The sequence below is a fragment of the Podarcis bocagei genome (genome assembly GCF_964188305.1).
Source record: "Podarcis bocagei genome assembly, chromosome: 3".
NCBI classification, from domain to species: domain Eukaryota; kingdom Metazoa; phylum Chordata; class Lepidosauria; order Squamata; family Lacertidae; genus Podarcis; species Podarcis bocagei.
Window position 1 is genome coordinate 600,744 of NC_138127.1, and position 24,312 is coordinate 625,055.

At 43.3% G+C, this 24,312-nt stretch overlaps 2 protein-coding genes across 12 annotated transcripts in view; one reads left to right on the forward strand and one right to left on the reverse strand.

Annotated features, from left to right (window-relative positions):
• SEL1L2 (SEL1L2 adaptor subunit of SYVN1 ubiquitin ligase) overlaps window positions 1-8,512 on the reverse strand; it is a 42,962-nt gene extending 34,450 nt beyond the window's left edge. For all 7 annotated transcript variants that reach the window (XM_081189115.1, XM_081189114.1, XM_081189112.1 and 4 more), the window contains exons 1-2: window positions 8,218-8,512; window positions 1,127-1,176 (exon numbers count right to left, since the gene is read on the reverse strand). In XM_081189115.1, the coding sequence (XP_081045241.1) occupies window positions 1,127-1,176; window positions 8,218-8,272 (105 nt within the window). In that variant the 5' untranslated portion in view covers window positions 8,273-8,512. The remainder of the gene's footprint in view (window positions 1-1,126; window positions 1,177-8,217) is intronic.
• A 2,644-nt stretch (window positions 8,513-11,156) lies between these two features.
• Window positions 11,157-24,312, forward strand: part of MACROD2 (mono-ADP ribosylhydrolase 2) — a 996,145-nt gene continuing 982,989 nt past the window's right edge. The window contains exons 1-2 of one of the 5 annotated variants that reach the window (XM_081189152.1): window positions 11,157-11,526; window positions 16,014-16,130. In XM_081189152.1, the coding sequence (XP_081045278.1) occupies window positions 11,481-11,526; window positions 16,014-16,130 (163 nt within the window). In that variant the 5' untranslated portion in view covers window positions 11,157-11,480. Of the gene's footprint in view, window positions 11,527-11,718; window positions 12,451-16,013; window positions 16,131-24,312 lie in introns of those variants that run through there. The other 4 variants (XM_081189150.1, XM_081189149.1, XM_081189153.1 and 1 more) reach the window with 4 other exon arrangements.

The window sequence follows — 24,312 nt, forward strand, 5'->3', positions numbered from 1 at the left end:
TCTGTATAAGCAGGCTGACTGAGCTCCTCAGTTCAGTTCAGTTCTGGCCTTTGAATAAACAAGAGCTGTTTGAAGAATCGCTGTGTCGTCTGATATGTTCGCCCACAACTTAACAATTTCCCTCTGAGAGCAACAGACCATGAATTCCCATTGTTCCCAAGGAGGACTTGCTCTGTAACAGTTGCAGATCTTGGGGTCTCAAATTTCAGTGGCGCCCCTCTATCTCCTGCATTCCATTGCAGTACACCCTGCAGCATCCCTGAAACTCCACGCCCAGTGCGACTGAACTGGCTGTGCTCCCCTAAATACACCTGTCTGTACTGTAATTTAAAGTTCATAGAGGTGAGGACCCCACACATTTTGAATTGCGTTTCAGAGCCTGTTGGAAGCTGAAAGTCTTACTTCTCAATGGAGTTTCTTAGAAAATTACTTTCGCATTTCTGTGGATATTTTAAAGGATCCTTTGGGGGATCCACAAAGCTTAGGATCCAGCAGATTCTAGCCACTGTGGGTTGTGCCACAAAACACCTTATTTTGTGGCTTTCTGCTTGCTACTGCAGGTGGGAGAATGGCCAGTCGTAGCTTTCTACCTGCTAAGGCAAAACGGGGGCCTCCACCATGGCAGAGACTTCCAACAGTATTCCTCTCTGCTAGTGGAGGCTGGTGGAGAGGCAACTATGTGTCATCCTTACTCAGCCACTCAACCATCAAGGGGAAGGGGATTAGGATTACATTCCTAATCTGGATCCAACCGAATGCATTTTAACATTGTCTGGATGGATAGTTCATCATGTGCACCGTACAAAACACATTTTCGTATGATTCAATCTATTACTAGTTTGGGGCAATAACCTTGACTTCAACAACTGTCTTACTCAGCATGTTGTTATTTCCAAGTACATATCTCTTTTCTTTTCAATTATTTACTTTCTCTTTCCTTATCTAGTGATTTACCCAGTAGTAGAATGAATCTTCATGCTATTTATACTGGTCTCATACAGAAAAGAGCCATGTGCTAAAATCTGTTATTTGTTGTTTATTTTAATATACTTTAAGAAGCACAATAAAAACGCAATTCATATACAGTAAAAACAAAGCAGTTTTTGAAAAGGCGGTAATGTTTTACCTCTTTTGAAATGTTAACTCCTCTCTTATTCTGAAGAATTTCTTCTGATTCTGAAAACAATAAAGACATCAAATAGAGTACAACTTTTAACAAAAAGGTGTTACAGAGAAACAAGAACATTTTACAGTAAAACAAAGGAAGCCATATTGGTCCACACACACACAAAAACAAAAAAACAAAACCCACAGTGAGACAGGACTTTTACAAGGAAATTATTTTGTTACATTCTGATTGGTCCTTCTTGAACCTCCTTCAGATTAAAAAAGAGAGGAAAGAATAAAAAATAATAGAATGAGAACTAGTAAAGGCCCAGGAGATTGTCTGGTATTCCTTAACTCAAGGCTATTGAAGGATAAGATATTACTAAAAAGTAATCAATGTAAATTGACGGTAGACGAGTTTATAACCTGAAAGAGTCATTAAGGATTCAGTTTCAACCTCAGGATCTCTTTCAAAAATGTAGAGCATTGTATGTGCCAAAATGAGCATTAAAATGAATTGGAGCAGGGTTGCTCACAGTGGCTAAGAACTGTACATTCTTTCAGGCTTCCTCCCGCAATCCCCAATGCTGCCTGAAAATCTGCTTTGGAGGGTTGTGAGACCCTCTGGATCAACATTGAAGGTGGTAGTGGGGGTTACAGGGAGAAGGGGAAATAGTTGGAAATTATTTCCCTTTCGCTTCTTCCATTGTGGAGCCTCCACTGGATCTCAATAATGCTCACCAACAAAAGGAGCCCTTCCATTTGCAGAACAGTAGGTCAGGATCTAACCCTTTAAAATACCGTATTTTTCGCTCTATAAGACACACTTTTCCCCTCCTAGAAAGTAAGGGGAAATGTGTGTACGTCTTATGGAGCGAATGCAGGCGGGAGGCTCTGCTCAGCGCTCCCTTTAAAGAGCCGCGTGGAGCGTGTGTGGGGCTCTTCCCCGAGGAGAGAGAAGGGCTACCCTTCTTCCTCCTTGTGGAAAAGCCCCCAAGAGCCACACACACACTCCGCGCGCTCTTTAAAGGAAGCGCGGCTCTTGGGGGAGCCTTAGCCGCGAGCAGCCTCTCCCAGGCAAGGAGAGCCTTCATCGCACCAATCCCTCTTGCCCTCCTGGCTTAAGGGATAGCCCCGCAAAGCCTCCTGAGCGAAGATGGAGGAGCGCTCCCTCTTAGCTCAGGATGCTTTGCGTTGCTTTATTTCTTGTTTTCCTCCCCTAAACACTAGGTGCGTCTTATGGTCTGGTGCGTCTAATAGAGTGAAAAATACAGTAGTTTAATATAATGGATTGGCCTATCAAGATGTGTTTATTGCAAAACACATCCAAAACTACCAAACAGGATCGGCACGTACATTGCCTAAAAAAGAAAGGAAATGCACCATATTATAGCATTGGTATGAGTTGGTGAAAGTTATACTTCAAATCGTTGGCTTTCCCTGTCCAGGAAACTGCCTGGCAGAGAAGCCATCAAGAGGTAATCACTGGAATGACCTAGTCATTGACTTAAGAAAAGACACACAGAGAGAACAGATCAGTAAGAGAGAGAGAGAGAGAGAGAGAGAGAGAGAGAGAGAGAGAGACTATTCCGCCAGAGTGCAAGTGGGGAAGTTCCAGATTTGCAGTGGACAGTGATGTAAGCGAACGGTAAAAAGTGTCAGTTTTGCAAGCTGGAGTGGGAGGGCAGAGCTCAAGGTGTGCTGTCATTTTGTGCTGCAGAGAGCGTCAGACACGGTGCTTAAGGTCTATGAATCCAAGCCTGTAGCAATGGAAGGAGCAGGACCCTCTTGGGTTGAGAATGCTCTGCATTCTCTCCATATAGGCTCAGGTTGCAATAAGATAAAGCATGATATAAGAAATAAAGGGAGAAATAAAAAACACTAAAATTCAATAGGAGTATTTAATGGATGGCTATACCATCTCCTGTCTTCAACCACAAATCCAGAGACACACCACAGTTTACCTGAATGATACAGTTGTCCACCGGTGGTCCATGGACCACAATCTGGGAACCCCTGACATATTCAACTTTGCTGGGATAAATAGCTTTTCTAGTTTACTGAATTCTCTTAGCTTCTGTGTTTGTTTCTAACTTCCCTGTGAAGTGCAGCTGTACTAGAAAGAAAACTGAGCAGCAGAGACTTCTTTCATATACAGTATAATACAAAATGACATTCACATGAACAAACATACCAGCTATAAATTAATACTCTCTTTTGTCTGGAAGCTTAATTTTTATGTTATCTGGTGGACCTAAAATAATTTCTCTGACAAGTTTAATTAGAATAATAAAGCTCTAGGGACCATATAACCATTTCTCCAGATTATTGCAGTTATCCAAGCAGACAAAATGAACTTGAAATTACCTAAGGGTGGCAAATACGCAAAGGTTTATGAATGAACAAGATTAACATTAGTTAAAGTGAACCAGTTAGTTAACATTTGTTAGAGTGAACCACTGTCATACATTAGTAAACCTGAGGCAATATTTAGTCCAAGCAAAGTGTTGCACATTTATCCTAGCAGATCTCTTATTACAGAAGATAATAACATTGTTTGGTAAGCAAAAATGAACAAGCAAGTAAAAAACCTAAGAGCTCTTACTATGCTGATACTGGCTCTCCTTTAACTGAAATGTTTAAAATGTTAAAAACAGATGCCTACTAATTTCAAACACTGGAAAAGAGAGGCTTTAATGGTCTGATAACAAGCAGAATTTGACAGTGTAGACCACCATGTCAGCAGGTGACTGACTACAAGGAAATACCGTAATTGTTTCAGATACAGGAATTTTTTAAAAAACCCTCCAGTTAACAAGGTGCCAATGTGGTTACTAGACTCCTATCATTCTTGACCATTTTTCATGCTGGCTAGGTCTGCACTATACATTTAAAGTAGCATCATACCACTTTAAACAGTCTTGTCTTCCCCCAAAGAATCTGAGGAACCGAAGTTTGTTAAGGGTGCTGAGAGAAATGCATGTGTATGTGTGAGAGAGAGACTGTTCCTTATTTTTAATTCCTTTTCCTCTGTTCAGATAGGCAGCATTTATCTAGGGGGCTAGTAAATAATTGGCACTTATCTGCAAGGCTGAAGTGTTGCACTAAAGCACCGTACATTCTAATTGTTTATCATTTCTGTTGGGCAGAAGCAACTTTCTGATTAGCACTGCTGTGGCACTAAGCCTAATCTGGCATCAGTAGCTTGATACCTGTACAAATCTAATGAACAAGGGATGAAAGGGTGAAAAGGAAAGAGGCTGTTCGCTCCATTCTAGAAATTCCTCATTGCACGTACAAAAAGAACTGGTAAACATCAGGATAGCGGATTGCAAAACTGCTTCTGATAAAATTCAATTTCACTTCAAACATTGAATCAATATGCTTGAATGGCAGAAATATAGCTGGAAGGAAGACAAAACTCTACATTTAAAAAAATTAATTTAGGAGTATGTGCCACTGGAGTGCTCAATAAAATACAGCATTCCTTTCCCCACCAGTCTACTTCTATATTACTACTGATTTTGAAAGTAAAATAAATAATTCAGGGAGGCGGGAGCCAATAGTTTCTTCTAACTGCAATATATTGGGATCTGCAGATGAGGGCCAACATCAACTCCTCTTTATCAGAGGTGGTAGGGCAAGGAGTAGGACCTTTTCAAGAGTGGCACTTTATCTTTTCAATTCTCTTCTCAGGTGGCTGCTCCTATGGGAATCTAATTATGAAGCTAGTTTAACTGTAAAATGTTAGGTCACTCTCCAATCAGGGGCATATCTAGGGGCGACCTGGTTTACCCCCACCAATGGCACAGACTCAGGGGGCCACAAACATCATGCCTCTCCACTCTGGCTTGGAGTAGCTAGGAGCCCACCAACCCACCCACCAATGTGCTCCTGGGGCAGCTCCCCAGCAGGACACCAAGGGTGCAAGGGACAGGGGGCACCAATAGAGCTCCTTGCCAAGAGCACAAGGTAACGCCTTTGTCTCTAGTGAAAACACATGCCACTTAAACCTTTACTGCAGCAGTGTTGGCCATATTTCTGAAGGCTGGTTTGAGAAATTCTAAGGTACATCTTGAAATGGGGAATCATAATTTGCACAATTAGACTGGGATGAATTCAACTTTCAAACATGAGGTTGAAAGAATGACTAGCTGCAGTCATTAAATGTGTGAACATCGGTTTGACTGTGCATGTAATAGGGCTTCAAAACAACACTGAATGCAGGTCTGTAGTGCTTAAATGACACAACTTGTTTGATCAGAGAGCACAAAAAGTGAAAGTGCTGACTACTGGAAACGATGGCTCTATGTAATGCAGTGCCAACATAGCACCTGTGGGCACCCCTGCATAGCCTTTCTCTTGTGCCTGCAAGGTCCTACTCTCCTGTTCCTACCCCTGCTAGAGTTAAGCTTGAAAGAAGTCTTTCATTGTAGCCAATAGAGGGCTTTTTCAAACTGAATTGTGACTTTGGGGGAGCAGTTTAGCTGGAGAGGGAAGTGGTAGCTTTCCCTAGCGGTGATTCTACCACCACCACCACCACAAACACCCTCCCATCACAATTAGATTTCAAAGATCCCTTCTACTGCAGCCAATAAAAGGCTCCCCGCCAGCCTAACTGAGGAAAGGGTGACTGAGGAAGGGGGAATACCTTTCCCTTCCTGCTTGCGGCCTCCCCCCTAATTCAAGCCTAATCGCTGATGGCAGCGTGGAGTGAGTGTGCATGCCTGTAGTGTGTGTTTTGTGACTATGCCAGTTTTTCAGGTTTGCAAATATGCCAATGCACTGGCCCCAAAAGGCTGGCAAACCCTGCTATAGTACTGCCTCCAAGTATTTGAAAAGCTGTTGTGTTATGCAATCAAACTCACTCCCATGCTTTTAGGAAACAAAAGACAGTGATGTTACTTCTAAATCTGTTTCTACTAGAGTGGTACCTCGGGTTAAGAACTTAATTCGTTCTGGAGGTTTGTTCTTAACCTGAAACTGTTCTTAACCTGAGGTACCACTTTAGCTAATGGGGCCTCCCGCACAGCCGCTGCGCGATTTCTGTTCTCATCCTGAAGCAAAGTTCTCAACCTGAGGTACTATTTCTGGGTTAGCTGAGTCTGTACCCTGAAGCGCTTGTAACCCGAGGTACCACTGTACAGTGGTGCGCCGCAAGACGAATGCCTCGCAAGACGGAAAACTCGCTAGATGAAAGGGTTTTCCGTTTTTGAGCTGCTTCGCAAGACGAATTTCCCTATGGGCTTGCTTCGCAAGACAAAAACGTCTTGCAAGTTTGTTTCCTTTTTCTTAACACCGTTAATACAGTTGCGACTTGACTTCGAGGAGCAACTCATAGAACGCAGTGTACATAGTAGCCTTTTTTGAGGTTTTTAAAGACTTTGGTGATTTTTGAAGCTTTTCCAAAACTTTTTTTGCAGCCATTTGGTAAGTTAAGCTTTTAAAACTTTTTTGGGGGGTTTTGGATTTTGGGTTGGGGTGTTTGGAATTCAAGGACTTGGTGTTGGGAAGGGGTTTGCAAGAATCTGGAAGCTTGTGTTTTTTTTCTGCATTTTTATGATTTTCTGTGACCATTGGGCCACTCTGCTGTTTTTAAAAAAAAATTCTGGGTTTGAATTTCTGTGTGCTGGGTGGCTGGGGGAACAGTTGGGGAGGGGTTTGCAAGAATCTGGAAGCTTGTGGTTTTTTTTCTGCATTTTTATGATTTTCTGTGACCATTGGGCCACTCTGCTGTTTTTTTTAAAAAAAAAATTCTGGATTTGAATTTCTGTGTGCTGGGTGGCAGGGGGAACAGTTGGGGAGGGGTTTGCAAGAATCTGGAAGCTTGTGGGGTTTTTTCTGCATTTTTATGATTTTCTGTGACCATTGGGCCACTCTGCTGTTTTTTTTAAAAAAATCTGGGTTTGAATTTTGAAATGCTCTTTACAGTATGTGTGACTTTAAAGAGCACTTAATAAACTCTTGTTGTACCAAATTTGGCTTTGTTTGGACTTTTTTTGACCATAGGAATGCATTAATTGATTTTCAATGCATTCCTATGGGAAACCGTGCTTCGCAAGACGAAAAATTCGCTAGACGAAAAAATTCGCGGAACGAATTAATTTCGTCTTGCGAGGCACCACTGTATTACAGTATTAAAGCTGCATGTGTGATTATTACATGTGGTAATTCCATGGCTTTTCCCCAGCATGGTGTAGTGGTTAAAGCAGGGGTCAGCAACCTTTTTCAGCCGTGGGCCGGTCCACCGTCCCTCAGAGCATGTGGTGGGCCGGACTATATTTTGAAAAAAATATGAACGAATTCCTATGCTCCATAAATAACCCAGAGATGCATTTTAAACAAAAGCACACATTCTACTCATGTAAGAACACCAGGCAGGCCCCACAAATAACCCAGAGATGCATTTTAAATAAAAGGACACATTCTACCCATGTAAAAACACGCTGATTCCCAGACCATCCGCGGGTCGGATTGAGAAGGTAATTGGGCGGCATCCAGCCCATGGGCCTTAGGTTGCCTACCATTGGGTTAGAGTGTTGGATGAAGACCTGGGCGACCAGGGTTCAAATCCTTACTCCAACCATGAAACTCACTTGGGTGACCATGTGCCAGTCACAGTCTCTCAGTTTAACCTACCTCACAGAGTTGTTGTGAGAATAAAACAGGGAGGGAGGGAGCACTGCACACAACGTTGAGCTCTTTGGAGGAAAAGTGGGGGATCTACACAATAAAATAAAATGTGGGCATGAACATGTGTACCATCTGAATCAGTGCTCAATTAGAAATACCTCCATTCTTCTTCCTATAGGAGCCAACTCCTAGGGGTCCCTTCAGCTCCCCTAATAAAATATTTGAGGGGACCACCCAAGTTAATGGACATTGCTATTCAAATCATGTGTGTGTGCCACATTATGTGATTATGTGGGGTAGGGCTTACCTGCCCCCCAATATTTTAGTCAAGTTGATACCCCTTCTTCTCCCTCCAGATAAGATGCTTAGTGATCAGCAACTGCCTTTTAAATAAGTTCTTTTTAAAGAGCGTGTGAATTAAGGGGTTTTTTGTGTTTAAATAAAACAGTAAAAAGAAGGATAATACCAGATACCTACTATGCACTGTGACCCAGAAGGGCATCAAAACCAGTGCTACAAGAGGAGCCTTCATCTCCAATACTTCCTTTGCTTTTGGGATTCCCCCAAGAGAGGCAGGACCAGGGGCTAGGCTGGGCCACGCATCCTTGCCGCTGCTCTGCAAAAGGAGCTGCTCAGACTGTTTACAAGGAGCAGAAGAGGACAGCCTGCCACACTATGCGCCCTCCCAAGTCAACTGGCGCCTTCATCCAATCGGGAGGAGGCGCCTCCCTCGCCTGCCACCAGCATCGCCGCCGCCTCGCCGGCTCCGCCTCGTTTTCTCCAAGGTTCTGCCCTGACGCGGTTACCTAGCAACCGCCTTCTTTCCTGCCAGCCAATCACGGCCCCGCTGCTCCTGCTGACCCGGAAAAAGACGGCTGCAGCCTCTGGTGTTCCCGCGTGCTGCGTTGGGGAGGAAGGCGAAATTCAGATCGCTTTGAAACCAGCGGCGGGGAGGAGCAGGGCGGTTGTGCTTTGGTGTCGGCAGCAGCCGCTGCTTGGGCAGCAACAGAAGCAGCAAGGGGGTGTTGTTTTTCGCCCCCAATCCAGGGGCTGGGCAGGCGTTTTAAGGCAGCAAGCTGAATGCACACCAGCACTCTTGATGCTTGCAAATCTGGGTGGGGGGGGCACCTGGAGTTGCTGGACTACAAGTCCCCCATATTCCCTAACCGTTGGGCCGGCCGGTTGTGGCTGATGGGTATTGTAGTCCCCGTAACACCTGAACCAAACCAAACCAGGAAGAGTGCAGAACGCGGAGAGCGGAAAATAAGGACTATTCAATAAGCTCTGTTGAGAGATCATCCGCCCTTTGACTCTTCTTCCTTGTCACCTATCATCAGGCTACCTGGACTGTTTCCATTCCAGCTGGCAGGGACAAAACTAGGATTCATTTCACCCGGGTCAAAGACCCAGTTTGGCACACCCACACACCCATGCATATTTGTATACACACACACGGGCGTAGCCAAGGGAGGGGCAGCTGCCCCCCAATATCAGTAAAAATCAATAAAAAGACATAGCTAATTGAGGGCCTGCCCCCCCCACAAAAATCCTGGCTACACCCATGCACATATACACAGGCTGGGAGCCTCAATGGCACTGCTCTGGAGGCTTCACCAAGGGCAAAAATCCTGGCTCCCCCCAGCTCTGCAGCTGGTCTTTATAAAAACTGTAACTCTAATTTAAAGTGCTCCTTGGGTTTGCAGCGTCCTCCCTTTTCATTTTTGTGCCATGGTGTGCTAGAATGTAAACCTGAGGGTTGGGACTATTTATTAATTATTATTATTATATTATTATTATTATTCTGTAAGGTACTCTGGTATGTTTTGGGCTAAAGAGCTGATTATAAATGCTCTAAATAAATACGGTAAGTAGTTCTGGTGGTGTCTGCTCTATGATTCCACAGAATTTTAGTGTATGGGCTTACCAAAGGCTGTGTGGGAGTATGGCCATGTTCAGAGAACCTTTTAATACACTTTTAAATCTGCACAGCTCCATGAGGAAGAATGAAGTGGTAGAATGAGGAGCGAGTAAAACAGACCACTGCAGACTGTAGGAGGGCAGAATGCATGGTGTTAGAAGATTGGGCAGAATGTTGCCCGAACTGGCTGGCCAGATGTGGCCAGGCACAACCTTTTATTTATTATTTATTAAATGAATGAAATTTATACGCCACTTGAGTAGAAAAACCTCAAAGTGGTTTACAAAAGACAAAAAAGTAAATGAAGAAAAAAACACAACCATGTTTTAAAATATACTTTTAAACATACAAAAGTTAAATACTAAAATACTGAAACAGATTAAAATTTAGCAGGCACACAAAAGAGTACAGTGAAGGCACCTGCTTGAATTCAATAGGTAGCGTGCTCTGCCACACTAAATGAGTGAGTTCTTACCGATGCTGAACAGTATTATGTGGCACCTCTAGTAAATTCTGTTGTTGGGTTGCCATGGGAACTAAATGGTTAGACAATTTTTACTTCAGAATCACTTTGGGAATGTTGTGAATATAAAAATCAGAAAAGGTAGCAGAAGACCCCTAGCTAACGATGAGGTAATGCAGATGTCTCTGTGTGACGAGAATCACACACACATGAAATAGCACAGAGAACTGACTTTTGTTAAGCATCTTAAAAGTTTTGGATGTCCCCTTGAGATCTGACGCCAGAGCAGTGGACTTTGGTTAGCCGTGTTATGAAGTATGTCCACATCTCTGCTCACTCTGTATGTGTAAATAAGTGCAGATATTACAAAATGTCAATAAAACTCCTGCGACCTTTTAACGGTGACCTACTTCCAAAGGGAACCAAACTCGGGCAACTTGAACAGACCTCAAATTTCTCAGTGCTTGGCGGGAACGTAACAATATTTTTAATACCTAGCTACTTGCTCCGCTTGCAAGTAACGTCCCTACTTAAGTTCAATAAGTCTTACAGTTAAGGTACTGAGCTGCAGCCCAGCAGTGAGCTGCTCTACGGATATATGCCCAGAAGGTATTCTGCAGCTCCAAAACCCAAGCCTTAAACCCATTTTCTTCTTCTTCTGGGCACCAGGATGTGCCTTAGAGCAAGCTCCACTTCAGCTACACCCTTGTCACTTCTCTCCCACAGTTAGCACAGAGAAGCCCACTCTTCCTGGGGCCGGCCCACCTATGAGGCAAGGTTTGGGTGCCTCGGGCGGCAGGATGCACAGAGGTGGCAGACCCCAATGGAGCTCTAGCTCCTCCCCTTTTGTTCCCTCTTGCCCCTCCCTCCCTCGCTCCCCCTGCCTGTCAGGGTGCCCTGCCTGCCGCCCCTCCTCCCGCTCCCTCCATTATGCCTCCCTGCCCCTTTAAACAGTCGTTGCTGCTGCTGCGGCGGCGGCGCAGGGGGGCGGGGCGCGTCGCTTGAGCGGCGTCTGCCGGGGCCAACGGGCGGCGGAGGCGGGCGCTGCGGGGGTGTCTGTCGGGTTAGAGCGAGGCGTGACCCAGTCGGCGAGCGCTGTGAGGGGAGTGTGTGTGTGTGTGAGAGAGAGAGAGAGAGAGAAGGAGAGATAAGAGGAGGGAGGAGGCGAGCGGAGGAGGAGGAGGTGCCCAGCAGCAGCAGCAGGGCGACGAGCATCACCGCCGAAGACGCCGCCGCCGCCGCCACAGCGGAGCAAGCTGTGCCCTCTCGCTCGAGCCCCGCAGCCGGGTCGGCGCGCTTCCCCCGTCGCCCGTGAGCCTGGGGAACCTGCAGCTCAAAGCCTCCGCCAGCCACAGCACCATGTATCCCGGGAACAAGCGGAAAAAGGTCTGGAGGGAAGAGAAAGGTACTGACACCCCCCTCTCATTCCTCCATCCGCGCCCATCAAAGCGCGCCCCTCTTCGCTCTCCTCAGGCAAACGGTTAAAAGGGGGGGGAGTTCGCTTTGCCCCCCTTCTCCAGGATGCGCGCGATCCAGAGCCCCCCCCCGCGCCGCCTCTTTCCTGGACAAGGTCTCCTTCCTGTTACCTCAGGCTTACCTTGGCGAGGCAGCGGGGCTCCTCCTCCTCTCGCTCATTCCCTCAGCCTTCCCTTTGAATGTTGTGGTTTTTGCTGCTTCTCTCTCTCCGCTCCCCCCCCCTTGCCACCCTTAGTTCACTTTTCCTCTCTTATTGGGTCACGCGTTTCTTTCCCAGGGACAGCCGAGGAAGAGAGGGCATGAAAGAGGCGCTGGCTTTTCCGTTGGGAACGTTGGGGGCGGTTGGTGGGGGGTGGGAAAGAGAGAGAGCCAGAGCAGGTGACGAGGAGACGGTCGCCTTGGGGTTTATCTTGTCCCTTCCAAGTGCTACGACCTTGTCAGGGGCTCTGTATTAGTTAGGCTGCATCCTGTGCATGGCCTGGTTTTTTGCTGGGGAGGGAAAAATCATAATAGCTACGCTTTCCTCTCTCTCTCTCTTATACTCTTGACTTTGTTCTCTGTTCTGGAGTTGCATTTTATTTTTTGGACTTTGCCCTTCTTCTCCAAAGGTAGAGCAACAACAACAAAACTATTGATTGCAAACAGCATCCATTTAAGAAAATCCCCATTTTTTAAAGAAAAAAGCATCTGTCCTCTTCATCGGGATGCCTGTGTTACTTTCTTTCGCTGGGTGGTTCTGTTTATAGCTTGTCATGGTTCTGTGTTTGGGTCGCTCCTCTGCTCTGTTCTTGCTTTCTGCTGGGTCGCCTGTGTCTCACTCCGATGTCTGCAACACAGAGCAAGAAAAAGCACGGTAAAAATTGATTGCTGCCTTCTGTCATTCACGTGTCACTGCAAAGAAATGCAAGGCATGGTGGCGTGTATTGCCGTCGGTGCAAAGCACCTAACCTTTGGGACGTGAATTTTGAAATAGACCCCTCCCTCATGCACCAACCCTCTCATACTTGTGTCAGGAAATGAAAGTGTAGAGTGCCTCTTTGCTGCCTCCTTACAACTTTAGTTTCTGTGCTCTGCAAAGTTAATGACAACTGCTCCTGTTTCCAAAGTGTTTCGATCTCTCCCTATTCTGTGTTAAAAACCATTGTCAGGATACTGCAGACGCAGTGACAGCACAGCCAAAGCTGGCTCTTCTAGCGCAGGAAATACTTAGAAATATACAAGTTTCATTTCAAATAACTTGTCGGTTGTTGAAACTAACGGAATGAAAGTTTGTAAGCTAATCTCTGTTGGACCAAAACTGCTTCTGTAAACAAAAACAAAGTATCTTTGAACTTAGACAAGCAAGCTTCCATTGGTCAGAGTACAACACAAAACGTGCTCTCTTTTCTCTGATGGGCTGATTGCAGTACCCCAGTCTTAAAAACAGTGGTTATTAAAGAGTGGGCCTGTAATTTAGAAGCTACAGAGATGGACACAATTGTTTTGTTCTTGTTTTTATTTTATTTTGTTTTTATTTTGCATTTTTATGCTGTGAACCACTATCAGATCATTGGATGAAGGGTGGTATACAAATGTAATACATAAGTAAAATAAATAAATAAAACAGGGGAAGGCTTATGTTGACCTGTGCATTTATGCTGACTAAAATGTAACTATTCAAAAGGAGAGAAAATGATCGCTAGTATGTGTAAGGGCTATTCTCTAATGGTGTGTGTTTTAACTAACAGACTTATAAAAGTTCTCTCATCAGCAAATACATTAGCTGTTCAGTGGAAAATGTCACTACATTTTTGTGATCATTGTTTATGAATGGCTTAAATATAATATAAAAAACTTAAAATAATATTTAAACTCATTGTATTAATGCTAATTAAAACAAAGTTGTACCTATTGGACAGGGCTGTGCATGTTAAAATTCTTCCTAGATTTAACAATGGAAGCTTCATTTTGCATTTACAGTAGCCAGTCCAGTCCTGAGCTGTGAATTTCTTGCAGATATGTTATTAAATAAGATTTAGTAGGAGTACTACCGGTAGTAGATGTGACTTTTCTCATAGTCAGATGAAAGAAAAGCAAATCAGAAGTCATTTGCTATTATAAAAATAGGTGTTGCCAAGCTTTTTAGGCCCATGGCCACATTTGAGTTTTAAACTGAGTGTTGTGGGCATAATTCCCTCTGATCGCTACTCTCCCTCCTATCCCAGCCTTCGCCAGGCAGATGGAAAGAGAAAGTGTTCATGCACAGACTTCACTTTTCCAAAAGATCTGGGTGGAAGTTGCATTAATAGAATTAATCTGATCCCTGAAAAGCACATGGAACTGGAAGAGGAAGTAGGAAAGCACAGCACTCCTTTAACTTCCCTCTCCAGGTCTATATACTTTTCAATAGTGAAAAAAGTAATTATCCTCACCACTGAGGGGGCAGTAATTGTGTCTCAAGCTTCTTGGGCATCAGGAAAGACTGGGTGCACTGTAATAGTTAAAGACAGAGCAAATTTAGAATATTTGTCTTCCTTCTCATCACTGTTGGATGGACTCCACAGCATTGAGAGCTCCTGTTGTTCTGTTGATTCACTTGCTAGATCTGCCACAGCTACTGTACATCAGACTAGATTCACTCTACTAAAGTTGTGAGCCTCCAGCTGCATGGTGGATTGCTATATTTCTTCCTTTTTAGGTTTGCTTTAGCACATCACGTTCTCAAGAGCAGCTGTGTGAAATCTCATTGTGTTCAAGAGGATTTTGTTAATTTTCCAACATGAACTGCCTAACACTAAAGGGTTGTTTTTATAATCGTGGAAATCTTTATTCTTATTTCTATTGGTAGAAACATTTATACCTAAAAGTTATAACTTAAAGTCCTTAACATTTTTATTTTAAGGTTGATGTTTTAGCTAATGCAAATAAAAACTTCAAGAAGAGTAGATCACTTTTTTCCAGTCTACATCAGTTATATTTTCCTTACAGATTGACTAGAGTGTGGTGTGGGTTTATTCTGTAGTTTTGAAGCAATGCTAAATTTTAGTAGAGCAAGCTTCTTTGACCTACTTCAGAAATTATAATATATGAGGAAATAGGAGTGTACTGTGGTACCTTGGATTACATACGCTTCAGGTTACAGACTCCGCTAACCTAGAAATAGTACCTTAGGTTAAGAACTTTGCTTCAGGATGAGAACAGAAATCGTTCTCTGGCGGCGCAGCGGCAGCAGGAGACCCCATTAGCTAAAGTGGGGCTTCAGGTTAAGAACGGACCTCTGGAACAAATTAAGTACTTAACCCAAGGTACCAATGTACAGTGGTGCCCCGCAAGACGGAAAACTCGCAAGACGGAAAACTCGCTAGACAAAAGAGTTTTCCGTTTTGGAGGTGCTTCGCAAAACGAATTTCCTATGGGCTTGCTTCGCAAGACGACAGTGTCTTGCGAGTTCCTGCTGGTTTTTTTTCCTCCCCCCTTTTTTTCTAAGCCTCTAAGCCGCTTATCAGCTGATCCGATAAGCCGCTAAAAGCCGCTAATAGCGCTAATCCGCTAATCCGTCAATGGGCTTGCTTCGCAAGACGAAAAAACCGCTAGACGAAGAGAATCACAGAACGGATTCTTTTCGTCTTGCGAGGCACCACTGTATTTATAACAATACTAGATGCTGTTGATGTTTATGAGGTAGATTGGAGGCATGGTGCAAATGCCTTAAATTAGCTCTTGCCTTGAGTAAATATCTTAAGTGTTATGTGTGAACTGAATGTCTTTGATGGTATGGGTTTATTAGTACATATGTATTGCCTGTCAAACTAATATTTCAATAGCATTTTAAATTAAGTGATAAGTCCTAATAGAAGTCCTTGATCACTTCAGTTTTAAGTAATAAGCAGCCATGAAAACCAAAGGAAGTTCTTAAGCGCTGCTTCAAGTTGCATAAGAAATGGCACACATTTGTTTTGTCTGTTTTTTTATTATTGTAGGTTGTATTCAACTAATTCATACTTGAAGCAAACCAATTGAAATAAATAGACATGACTAACAAGTTTGTTGATTTCCGTGAAGAAGTATAGCTTAGTTGGATACAGCCCAGAAACACTAGAAAGGAAGCCTGAAATGAAACTCAGCCACAGCATTAAGAACTCATTGGAAGCTTGGTTGTTGAGAAATAAAGGTGTTGATGGATTATGCTTTCTGAGTGTAATTGAACTATTTTATCACTGCTTTTTGTGCAGTTTGCCTATATTCTGAAACTGGTATAAGATGCAATAAAACTTAGATAAAAACATACTCTTGAAATCTCATATATTCCCCCAAGATAAATGTTATTCCATCTGTAGGAAGAAAAAGTGGGTACTTGTAGGATAATTCATGAACCTTGCTTCAATAGAAACGGATTAACTTTAATACTAGTAATGTATACTAACTTTTTTTTAACAGAGCGTTTGTTGAAGATGACACTAGAGGAGAGGCGTAAAGAATACATACGAGATTACGTTCCTCTGAAAGACATCCCAACATGGATGGAAGAAATGAAAAGCAAGACCCAAAGTGATGGTAGGTTAGCTTCTAATAATTGTGCTTTAGAAGATGAATCATGGCATCTATAATTTTGCTTTCCATGCTGGAGTAGTTTTGGTTCCTTGTGTTGTAGAGGTTGAGGGCTGAGGATTTGCATTAAACAATGTTGCAGATTGCTGCATTGTGCTGTTTTTGGCCATATTCCTGTAGGAGTGCTTCACTCACTACATTTTAAGGTTTAGAATTCCTTATATAATAATAATAAATTAATTATTTATATCTGGCTGGGTAAATTAGTTGAGCTTAGTCTCATGTGTAAATTAGTTGAATGTTGTCCCATTTATTTAAATTGGAACTATGTACAAATAAAACTTGTTTGGATCCAGCCCATTGTGCAAATGTGACGTATGTTTGCAAACAAATATATTCTACTGGTACCAATTCTGGCGTGCTCTGCTCCATGGGGTCACAAAGAGTTGGACACAACTAAAAACAACACCACCAATTCCCAGAGTTCATTCCATCCTTTTAGCCAGCTTTTTTCGCTTGATAACATGAACTCAGACTGCCTTGACACTGAAGAATAACCTTGATACCGTTCTGAAGAATAACTTGAGGTGAAACATATAAAAGTTTGGAAACAGTTAAAACAAATTCAGATTTTCACATATCAAGTTACATAAAGGACAACTGTAGATTAATTATGCCATAAAAACTTTTGCACCTCATATTCTTTTGTAGTTACTAGTTTGTTAATCGAAGCTGTACTTCTGTTGATTTCTGTACCGTATTTCTTTCCAGGGACATGCCTACCTCTTTGGTACTTCCTACTGCTTGTCTTCAGTGGCTTGGATCCAAAGAGCAACTTTAGGTGCACACAGTGGGACAGCATACTCACTGTGCAGTATCAAACAATTTTTAAAAATCCCTTCATTTTTCAAATATGTGTTGCCATGATGCATGGAGGAATTATTCAAGAGAAACAAACCTGAAGCTGCCTCTTGACTGCAGACTTTCTTGTACAGTTTTTAAAATATTGGGTTATAACTAGAAAGTATCCTTCAACTTCTGAACAGAGCTCTTCTTCTGTAATGAGAAGAGAATAAAATGTAGTAAACGACCAAACTAGAAATGGTCAAGGCAAAGGTAGAAGTCTATTTTGGTATTGTTAAAATTAAATGAATCATTGCATGTTAAAATCTTCAAGCAGTACTCTTCCAAGCTGAAGTCAAATTAAAGTCAGTGGTGTAGTCCATCTTGTGTGTATTGCAGATACAAGGAACAAGTATAATCAACTTAAAGCTATTCAACTTCTGAAAATAGCCTTTAGTTTTATGTATTAATTGTGGAATATTTATTTTGAGTATTTATATATCACCTCTCACAAGAAAAGATAAAAAGCAGTTTGCAAAGTGCCTTTACAAATAAATATAACGGTAGCTTCTGGGTATCTGGTGTATATAATGGAATTAGATGGCTTTCTTAGGGTTGCTTCTGATGTCTTTCAGCAAGTCACTTTAGTGAGTAATGTCTACATATTTAACTGCAAGTCAGACATGTTAATAATAAGAACTATAGAGCAGATGTCACTCATGAGTACTTGCCAGAATGTAGCTATTTTAGTTATATGCAAAGGAATTATTTTTTTCTTCCCTTATCTAGTCACCTATATAATTGAATCTGCTTCACAAATACTGGAGACTGCTCTATTCCTAGAGTTGGTGTAAGGGGAGGGCAGTTGTGTTCCTTTGATTCTTGAGATCTTGATGTTTGATTCTACATGGTGCTGTCACATTTATTACAGTGTGTCATCAGGACAGTTTGTGAAGATGCCACATAATGTTGGGTTTCAGTTAGTGTCTGTTATGCATTTTATTCTGATGTGATTTTAAAATTTCAAATAGAATAACTGAAGCAGTTCCTAACCACCACATTGATGTAGCAATATGAGCCAGATTTCTTATTAAAAGATTAAAGTACTTTTAACCCCAGCTTCCAGTGTCCTCTCAACAATTTAAAATGGAAGCAAATGCTTCTGAACTCACAGCTGCATTTGAGTGGGGGAAGCCAGCCCAAGTTACTTTTTTCATCACACTAAATGCTGGTCTACTGTTAATATCTGAACCATCAGTGTCCCTTTCAAAGTAAGTAGGCTGGTGCCCAGTGACAGATCCAGTGGTTTTTGTTCTATGATTTACTGTAATCACCTCATTATTATGTAAAATAATATGTTTGGTATTTTACATACCCCCATGACCCATTTTTTCTCAGTCATATTTTATGATTCATGTGTGTACAATTTTGTAACAGAAAAATAAAAACATATATTAAAAGTTACATTTTAAAATATCAAACATGCATTAATATATAAACACTGACAACATGATTCCATGGGCCTAAAATGCCAATCCTCCCACTTTGGTTAAACATAAGGGTCTCTGTAGGTAAAGCTCTAATAAAGAGAAAACTAGAGGCAGTGTTGATGAATGAGTAGCCAAGACTGGTTTTGCACAACTGTTGCCTGGAACTCCAAAACTAGAGTTCCATGCCAGGACAAAGATGTACTGCCACTTTGAGTTGAAACTTTAAAATTCCTTTATTCAATTACCGTATTTTTTGCACCATAACACTCACTTTTTTCCTCCTAGAAAGTAAGGGGAAATGTCTGTGCGTGTTATGGAGCGAATGCCTACGGATGGCGGGGGGGGGGTGTCGTCTGCTGCAGTCGTGAGCAGAGGATCCATGGTTCCCCTTCCTTCCCTCCTCCGTGGCTCGCTTTGAAACAGCAAAGTGGGAGAAGAGCCGCTGAGTGGGGAGGAGAGAGGGACAGAGAGCCTGGAGAGGAGCCGCTTACATGAGTGTAAGCGGCTCCTGTCTGGTTGGTTCCTTTAAAGCAAGCAGGCTCTCTGTCCCTGTCTCCTCCCCACTCAGCTCGCTAAATAGCAGCAAAGTTTTTCAGCTCACTAAGCCTGGGATGAGAGGGGAGGAGGGAGAAAAGCAGAGCCTGCTTGCTTTAAAGGAGCAAAGCGGGAGAGGAGAGGAGCCTTCTCCGCTTATACTCCTCTTCTTCATTATTAGCAGCATCCTTCTCCACCCACCCCAGGCGTGTTCCTTCTCCCCTTAAACCCCTCTTCTGCATTATTAGCAGCATCCTTCTCCACCCACCCCACGCGTATTCCTTGTCCCTTGAGTGCTTTTCCTTCCCTCCCCACTTAAAACGTGGTTACAAAGCACGGATCCACATGGATCCTCAGGATTTTTGCACTGGGTCACCCCAAATTCACCATCAGATCACATAGCATGTCCATGGCTACATCTTGCACCAAATAAATCACACACCCACTGTTGCCTGGGGCCGCAGTGGTGCAAAAACGTGGTTACAAAGCACGGATCCACATGGATCCTCAGGATTTTTGCACTGGGTCACCCCAAATTCACCATCAGATCACATAGCATGTCCATGGCTACATCTTGCACCAAATAAATCACACACCCACTGTTGCCTGGGGCCGCAGTGGTGCAAAAACGTGGTTACAAAGCATGGATCCACATGGATCCTCAGGATTTTTGCATTGGGCTACTCCAAACTCACTGTCAGATCACATGTCTGTGGCCACAGCATGAACCACAAAAATCATACATCCACTGTTTCATTTAGAATATTTTTTTTCTTGTTTTCCTCCTCTAAAAACTACATGCGTGTTATGGTCGGGTGCGTGTTATAGAGCGAAAAATACGGTATTTTGCATCCCTAGAAACAAACTTAAATGAAATATTGGTCTTACGAAACTGAGGCAGTACCTTTTAATACAACAAGCACAATGTGATAATTTGACCGGGCAGAGCAATCCAAGCCCCTGTTCTGCCATGCTGGAAGACTTGAAAGGAGCAGAGGTGTACAGAAACTGAGGGTACAGTAGCTATGGGAGGTAGCACCAGGTGATATGAAGTCTAGATACTAGGTGACCCAGCTGGTCATTGTGGCATTTGAAGCCACCTTCAAGCCCTTCTATTCTTTTTGATGATTTAATGCAGTGGTTCTCAAAAGGTGTGATGTGCCACACTGGTGTGGCAGGAGAGGATGACAAGTATGGCAGGAAGATTCAAGGACAATCAAAGAAATATTTCAACGTTTCAGGATAGTATCAAAAAATAATATTTTATTTTTTTGCAAAATATGTAGCTACATTGTTCTATACCTTTTGGATGTCCCATGATCATATTATAAAGTAGTTGTGTTCTATGTTATAAATCAAACACTGCGCAGAGTTGTTCCTTTTTGTTTTCCAATGCATTTCTTAGCAATAAAAAATTTGGTGTGGAATGAGCAAATTTTTATTCTGAAAATGTGGCCCAGAGAATTTTTTTTGAGAACCATTGCTTTAATACATTAGCTCAGGCATAGGCAAACTCGGCCCTCCAGATGTTTTGGGACTACAACTCCCATCACCCCTAGCTAACAGGACCAGTAGTCAGGGATGATGTGAGTTGTAGTCCCAAAACATCTGGAGGGCTGAGTTTGCCTATGCCTGCATTAGCTGCTGCAAGTATGGTTTAATGAGAAGACTTGTGCACCAGTCTTTCACTTAAGAAAAACGGTCTGCTTTTTTAGCTGCTCATGAAAAAAGAACAGTTTTGGGGCAAAACAGTTTCTTTTGTTCTACCTGTTTACACAATAATTGTTTGGATACTCAGGGAGAATAATTAGGTCTATACTGCATAAATTACAGATGCAGTCTTTAGTACAAAAAGGGGTCTGGCATTTTAGTCTAGCTTATTTTAACTCCAGCTTTCTATAGACTGACTCCAGCTGCATAAAAAGGTGATAGAAAAGTGTGTGTGTAATTATACACATGCAAATTGAGGTAACACTGGAGTATAAATGAAGTGAATAACGGGAGAACAAAAGGCAATGGGGAGGAAGATCATCTTAATTGCTGGGGTATGGAAATAACACCTGCTCTGAACACTTGCTGGAGCATTACACGCTTAGGCTAAATGCTGCACTGCTGGCCACGAATACAGTGCATGATCGCATGTAAATCTGATTGGAGTGAAGATTCTATTAAATTGCTGTCAAGATGGATGGACAGACATGAACTAATAGATTTAAATCCAAGCCCTTGTGAGACTGCATTGCCTAGCCACAGGTAGCACTGGCTGGTGATGGTATATCATCCTAACAATTTCACCCACTTTAACAGTTTCAAAATACAGTGCATATTAATTTTTTTATATATATTCTCCTACATATTCATTGCTGGTATCGATTGTAAAAATGTCACCGTGGCTGCTGGGTTTGATTACTTCAAAAGCTTATATTTGAACATGGAAACAAACCCCCATCATAGTATGTTAAGGCAAACAAGGGATAATTCTTGCCATGACACTCTTTGAGTGCTACCCTGAGTTACCGTATTTTTCGCCCTATAAGACGCACTTTTTCCCTTCCAAAAATGAAGGGGAAATGTGGGTGCGTCCTATGGGGCGAATGCAGGCTTTCGCTGAAGCCTGGAGAGCGAGAGCGGTAGGTGCGCACTGACCCCTCTCGCTCTCCAGGCTTCGCGGACCTCTCCTCAAGCAGCGGGAACGCTCCCGCTGCTTGGGGAGAGTTGCCGGCATCCCGAAGCCTGCGCGCGCTGATCTCAGCGCGTCCAGGCTTCGCGGATCTCTCCCCAAGCAGCGGGAACGTTCCCGCTGCTTGGGGAGAGTTGCCGGCATCCCGAAGCCTGCGCGCGCTGATCTCAGCACGTCCAGGCTTCGCGGATCTCTCCCCAAGCAGTGGGAACGCTCCCGCTGCTTGGGGAGAGTTGCCGGCATCCCGAAGCCTGCGCGCGCTGATCTCAGCGCGTCCAGGCTTCGCGGATCTCTCCCCAAGCAGTGGGAACGCTCCCGCTGCTTGGGGAGAGTTGCCGGCATCCCGAAGCCTGCGCGCGCTGATCTCAGCGCGTCCAGGCTTCGCGGATCTCTCCCCAAGCAGCGGGAACGCTCCCGCTGCTTGGGGAGAGTTGCCGGCATCCCGAAGCCTGCGCGCGCTGATCTCAGCACGTCCAGGCTTCGCGGATCTCTCCCCAAGCAGCGGGAACGTTCCCGCTGCTTGGGGAGAGTTGCCGGCATCCCGAAGCCTGCGCGCGCTGATCTCAGCGCGTCCAGGCTTCGCGGACCTCTCCTCAAGCAGCGGGAGCCACCGCTGGGCTCCCACGGCTTGCAGAGAGCTGCCTGTTTGGGGGCTGGGGTCGGGGGAAGCTCAGGCTGCCCCAGCCCCACGCCTGGGGGGGAAATAATTTTCCCCCCTTTATTTCACCCCAAAAAAATTAGGTGCGTCTTATGGGACGGTGCGTCCTATAGGGCGAAAAATACGGTATCTGTTTAGGCACCAAGGAAAATGGCATACTAGGCATACACCTAATAAAGCAAAGTAATACAGCGAAGAGTTGAGCTGAGGACATAAACAGGAGCAAGCTGGGCTCTGAGAATGGAATTCAAAAACGGAACCCTGCTTTGTAATTTTTCAACTGGTTTATAAGTGTTTATATGTATTATGACCATGATAAAGAAATGTTCCTTATATTTTTCATTTGTAGATTTAAAGGCTGCTTTTGGTTTGGTTGGTAGGGAATGTATGTGGGAAGAAATTGCCTTAACTGGTATAAAAGACTGATTGCTTTATTTAGTTATAAGGCTCAACAAATAAAATCTGGTAGAAGTTCAAGGAGGACCCTCTGGAGGATTGTCCAGTAGCATTCCAACTCTTAAGGGAGTTTGACAAGGTTGCTTGCTGCCTCCCTGATTAAATTTATATATAAACAACATTGCTACTAGTTCATCCAGTATATTTGGGGGACAGATGAGCTTTACTCTTGCTGTTTGCTGATAATACAGCCCTTGTGTCCTCCTTGCAAATGGGTTGGAGGAAGGTTATAAAGGATTTTTCTAGCTACTGCATATCTGAATTATCAGTTATAGTAAAACACATATCATAGTGGTTGGAATAAATGACAGGCAACGTAGGTAGAATATCAGTGGGAACCAGATTGCCCAAGTTAAGCAGTTTACCGTAAATATCTAGGTATCGCCTTTGCTAGTTCATGATCGCTTACAGAGGGTGTGGAGTTCACTGGAGGAAACATTGACTTAAAATGGGGGGGGGCTTATTGTTGTGGGTTTTGTTTTTGTTATTATTTTTATTATCTATTTTGGGTTTTTAAATTGTATTTTTATGTTGTGAACCACCCTGAGATCTATGGATGAAGAGTGGGGTATACAAATTGAATAAACAACAACAACAACAACAACAACAACAACAACAACAACAACAACAACAAGAAGAAGAAGAAGAAGAAGAAGAAGAAGAAGAAGAAGAAGAAGGAGGAGGAAGTGAACGGAGGCTAATTCCCCATTCACTTAAAAGTTTTTCAAGCAGAAATAGTGGGATAGTTGCTCTATGGAACACAGTTTTGGAGTCATATGCTTTAGTATTTATTGAATCTATTCAATATCAAAATAGAACAATATTCTAGGGACCATATGGTACACCCTGCTTGTTGTGAACTGAAGCAAATCTACTGAAGGTGGCATCTTTAGTAAATAGTGGGATGGTAGCATAGTTGGTTAGGTTATCCTATGTAGAAAACCAGAAACTTTAAAAGTTAGCCCAATTTGTATCCTGGACTTTTGTTGATGTTGTTTGGTCGTTTAGTCGTGTCCAACTCTTCGAAACCCCATGGACCAGAGCACGCCAAGCACTCCTGTTTTCCACTGCCTCCCGCAGTTTGGTCAAACTCATTCTGGTAGCTTCGAGAACACTGTCCAACCATCACGTCCTCTGTCGTCCCCTTCTCCTTGTGCTTTCTTTCCCAACATCAGGGTCTTTTCCAGGGAGTCTTCTCTTCTCATGAGGTGGCCAAAGTATTGGAGTCTCAGCTTCAGGATCTGTCCTTCCAGTGAGCACTCAGGGCTGATTTCCTTCAGAATGGATAGGTTTGATCTTCTTGCAGTCCACGGGACTCTCAAGAGTCTCCTCCAGCACCATAATTCAAAAGCATCAATTCTTCGGTGATCAGCCTTCTTTTATGGTCCAGCTCTCACTTCTATACATCACTACTGGGAAAATCATAGCTTTAACTATACGGACCTTTGTTGGCAAGGTGATGTCTCTGCTTTTTAAGATGCTGTCTAGGTTTGTCATTGCTTTTCTCCCAAGAAGCAGGCATCTTTT